This window comes from Palaemon carinicauda, chromosome 1 (assembly GCF_036898095.1).
Source record: "Palaemon carinicauda isolate YSFRI2023 chromosome 1, ASM3689809v2, whole genome shotgun sequence".
Lineage (NCBI taxonomy): Eukaryota > Metazoa > Arthropoda > Malacostraca > Decapoda > Palaemonidae > Palaemon > Palaemon carinicauda.
Window position 1 is genome coordinate 108,358,020 of NC_090725.1, and position 4,511 is coordinate 108,362,530.

The 4,511-nt window shown below is 31.7% G+C and overlaps 1 protein-coding gene across 1 annotated transcript in view; it reads left to right on the forward strand.

Moving 5' to 3' along the window:
• Nucleotides 1-1,576, forward strand: part of LOC137653282 (caldesmon-like) — a 20,208-nt gene extending 18,632 nt beyond the window's left edge. Inside the window, exons 2-3 of the mRNA XM_068386685.1 lie at nucleotides 276-539; nucleotides 1,568-1,576. Of these exons, the coding sequence (XP_068242786.1) occupies nucleotides 276-539; nucleotides 1,568-1,576 (273 nt within the window). The remainder of the gene's footprint in view (nucleotides 1-275; nucleotides 540-1,567) is intronic.
• Nucleotides 1,577-4,511: the final 2,935 nt, after the last annotated feature.

The following is a 4,511-nucleotide window of genomic DNA, read 5'->3' on the forward strand; positions in this document are numbered from 1 at the left end:
CATTTCTAATTATATTGATTATACCAATCAAATTCCATTTCTAATTATATTAATTATAACAGTCAATTTTCATTTCTAATTATATTGATTATACCAATCAAATTCCATTTCGAATTATATTAATTATACCAATCAAATTCCATTTCTAATTATATTGATTATACCAATAAAATTCCATTTCGAATTATATTAATTATACCAACCAAATTTCATTCCTAATTGTATTAATTACACCAATCAAATTCCATTTCTAATTATATCAATCATACCAACAGAAACCAGGACTCGAAATCGTCTCCACCTCGGAACTGACATTCCTCCGGCGGGAGCTATCAGCTCTCCGTCAGGAGAAAGAGCGCCTCCGAGCGGAGCTGGTTGCCAGGACCGCCAGCGAAAAGGAAAAGGCGGCCGAACTTCGTCGGTTTAAACAGCAGCACGAAAGGCAGCTGAGAGCCTCCAAGGCAGAGGCCAAGAGGGAAGAAGTTCGAGAGTGTAGAGAGTCTCTGGTTCTGCAGAAGAGTCTTGAGGTTAAGGAAAAGGTAAGACTTATTGTTAGCTCCGGCAACGAAGTTGGGAGGAGAGTGTTTTTTGTCATTGTTTGTTTGTTTGTGTGTAAACAACTTCCTGGCCACAATTTTACTTAAAAGTGCTGAAACTTTCAGAGATTAATTGTTATGTTGAGACATAGAAATGAATTCAATTTGGAAAGTCCTAGGTCAAAGGTTAAGGTCCAGCCAAAGGTCGAGAAATAACCAGCAGTGGCGGGGGTCACAATTTTACTCATAGAGTAGTGAAACCACCAGGGATAGATTTTTATGTTGAGACATGGAAATGATTCAGTTTTGAAAGTCCTAGGTCAAAGGTCAAGTTTGAGCAAAAGAGTTGACTGAAATAAGCTGCCGTGGCGGAGGTCACAATTTTACTCATAGAAGTGATTCAATTTTAAAAGTCCTAGGTTAAAGATCCAGTTCAAGGTCGAGAAATAAGCTGCCGTGGTGGAGGCTTGCGTTCTACTAGGTGCCCCTCCAGTTTTTATAGGTTTTAAATGTCGCTCGTGAATGGCAGAGGTTAGGGATAGTGACAATACCCTAGAGACTGACCATATACTGTACTTGACTTACTCCAAGGGTTGCTTCTCTGGTCCTTTACTGCAGGGGAGCCCTACTCTCTCCAGGACCTTTCGTAATTCATTTAATCTTATACATTCCAAGGCATTCAGCATTTCACACTGTGTATTACTCGTTTATTGTCAAATCCCCATTATCGAGGCACTTAGAAAGCAAGAAAGTCATCAGTTTCCTCTTGAAAGCCTTAATATCTTTCGGGTGTCTAGTGGTAGCTTGTTATATAGTCTCGGGGCTGCAGATTTGAAAGCTCTAGAACCTACAGTAGACTCATATATCTTGGTTCCAATAATTTGAAACCATCTGTAACTATTCTCGTGTCAACACGATTGATTGGCTGCACAATATGTAGCAATTCTCTTAGAATATTTTGGACTTCTGTTTCTGATAACTTGATGGGTTATTGTTCTTATTTTCAACTCAATTCTCACTTTAATTTGCAGCCAGTGTAAATCAATTGGTATAGGAGTGATCCTTTCGCGTGGTGGAATACCTTTTATCAGTCTTGCTCCTCTGTTTATTGTGTTTTGTAATTTCTTAAGTTTCACTTTTGGTAGATTGTGGTAGACAGTTGCAGTAGTCAATCGTGGTAATATATATATATATATATATATATATATATATAATATATATATATATATATATATATATATATATATTATTGTGTGTGTGTGTGTGTGTATGTATATATATATGTTTATATATATAATCGTCGCTCAAGCCCCTTCTTCACCCAAGCTAGGACCAGGGAGGGCTAGGCAATGGCTGCTGATAACTGCACCAACCCCCCCCACCCTTAACCTTAGTTCACAAGGATGGTAAGGCTGTAGATACTACAAAAACTATTAGAGCTTGAGCGGGTCTTGAACTCCAGTCTAACAAATTGCAAGGCGGGGGCGTTTAGATAGGAAACCATAACTTAAAATGGATTTTTGAAAATGAAAAATAACAGAAAAGAGTGAAATGTATAGAAGAAATTAAAGTAATTTTCATGGTATATCAGATAAGTAATAAAGTGAAGATCATCTACGAATACACAAACTATATATATATAGATATATATATATATATTATATATATATATATATATATATATATATATATATATATATATATATATATATATATGGTATTTCCTTGAAAATATTTTGAAGGCTTTTATACATATATTTTTATACTATATATATTATATATATATATATATATATATTATAATATATATATATATATATATATATACACAGTATATATATATATATATATATATATATATATATATAGATAGATAGATAGATAGATAGATATATACATATGTATGTGTATGTATGTTTGTATACATATGTGTATATACAATTTTAGGTTTCGAGTGTAAATTCAGTGATTGCTTCATCATAAAAGTAATAATAAGATTTTTTTTACTATTAACGTCTTTTCTCTTTTAACGGTTTAACTCTAATGGAATGCAGTCAGCCTTGAACATTTCTGAGCTGTGAAGCGGAATGGACATTTTTATATTTATTGTTTTAAGTTGTTTAAAAAGACGTTCTTCAACAATTTACTATACTCAATTTTTTTTAATGAGGCGCAATTGTGCTGACTAGCAGCAGTGCCCTTTTAGCTTGGAAAGAATTCCTGCAATCTGATTGGTTAGAATTATCTTGTTCAACCAATCAGCGAGTAGGAAACTTTTCCGAGCTATAAGGGCATCCCGGCTAAATATTTAGATATGCATACACTCACAGATTCAACCTCTCCCAACCCCCTCTTGCCAGGGTATGACTAGTTTCTTTCCCCTCTACCCTAAGAAAAGGTGGAGAGGCTGAGTAGTTATATATCTGGCAATGCTTCTGGGCGTGACGGGAAAGAAATATATATATATATATATATAATATTATATATATATATATATATATATATATATATATATTATATTTAATATGTATATATATATATATATATATATACTATATATATATATATTTTATATATATATATGCATATATTTATATATTATATATATGCATATATATATATATATATATATATATATATATATATATATATATATATGTATAAATGTGTATATATATACATATATATATGTATATATGCATATATACATATATATTTATATATATAGGCCTACGTATATATGCATATGTGTGTATATATATATATATATATATATATATATATATATATATATATATATATATATATATATATATATATATTTATTTATATATATATGTGTGTGTGTGTGTGAGTGTATATTACAAGCTGAGCCACAGCCCTAGTTGGAAAGGCAGGATAGTATAAGCCCAAAGGCTCCACAAAATCTTCAACAGGGAAAAAAATAGCCCAGTGAGGAAAGAAAACAAGGATATAGGTAAAATACAAGAGAAGTAACGAACAATCAAAATAAAATATTTTAAGAACAATAATAACATTAAATTATATTTTTCTTATATAAACTAAAACAACTTAAAAAAACAAGAGGAAGATAAATAAGATAGAATAGTGTGTCCGAGTGTATCCTCAAGCAAGAGAACTCTAACCCAAGACAGTGGAAGATCATATTACAGAGGCTATGGCACTAATCAAGAGTAGAAAACAATGGTTTGGTTTTGGAGTGTCCATCTCCTAGAAGAGTATATATAGTATATATATATATATATATATATATATAGAGAGAGAGAGAGAGAGAGAGAGAGAGAGAGAGAGCGAGAGAGAGAGAGAGAGAGAGAGAGAGAGAGAGAGAGAGAGAGAGAGAGCCGAACTTGCTCTTTATTATATAGAGGAGAGTCCTATTTTTTAGTATTTATATATATATATATATATATATATATATATATATATATATATATATATATATATATATATATATATACATACACGGATGTAAACAAAGTTTCTATATTTTTATTTCTTTTGAGCGACCCTATTTCATTTCTTTAAGTTTCATTCAAAATTTTAACCAAAAACTCTCTCCCTCTACGTTTATTACATTAGTTCCTTTGGGGGAAGCTAATGCAATAATATTTGGACAGGGGTTAATGATGTTAAGAAGAGCTTCCCCTCTTTGTTAGCTGTTATTTTTCCCGTAATTTAATTTAAATGCTGCTCTAGGTACGTTATTTGTGGACATTTTTACCTGTTTTTGTCTGTGTCTCCTGCAGGAATATGGGATTAGATTATGACAGCTGGTCTGGTTAATGTCTGGTTCAAGTTGTGGAATGATCTTCCTGATCGAGTTGTTGAATCGGTAGAACTTCAAAAGTTCAAAGTTGCTGCGAATGTTTTTATGTTGAAGAGGCTGATATAAGTTTCGTATTTTGGTTTATATGTGTTGTTACTGTTCTTGAAATATTTTAGTTTAATTTTTTT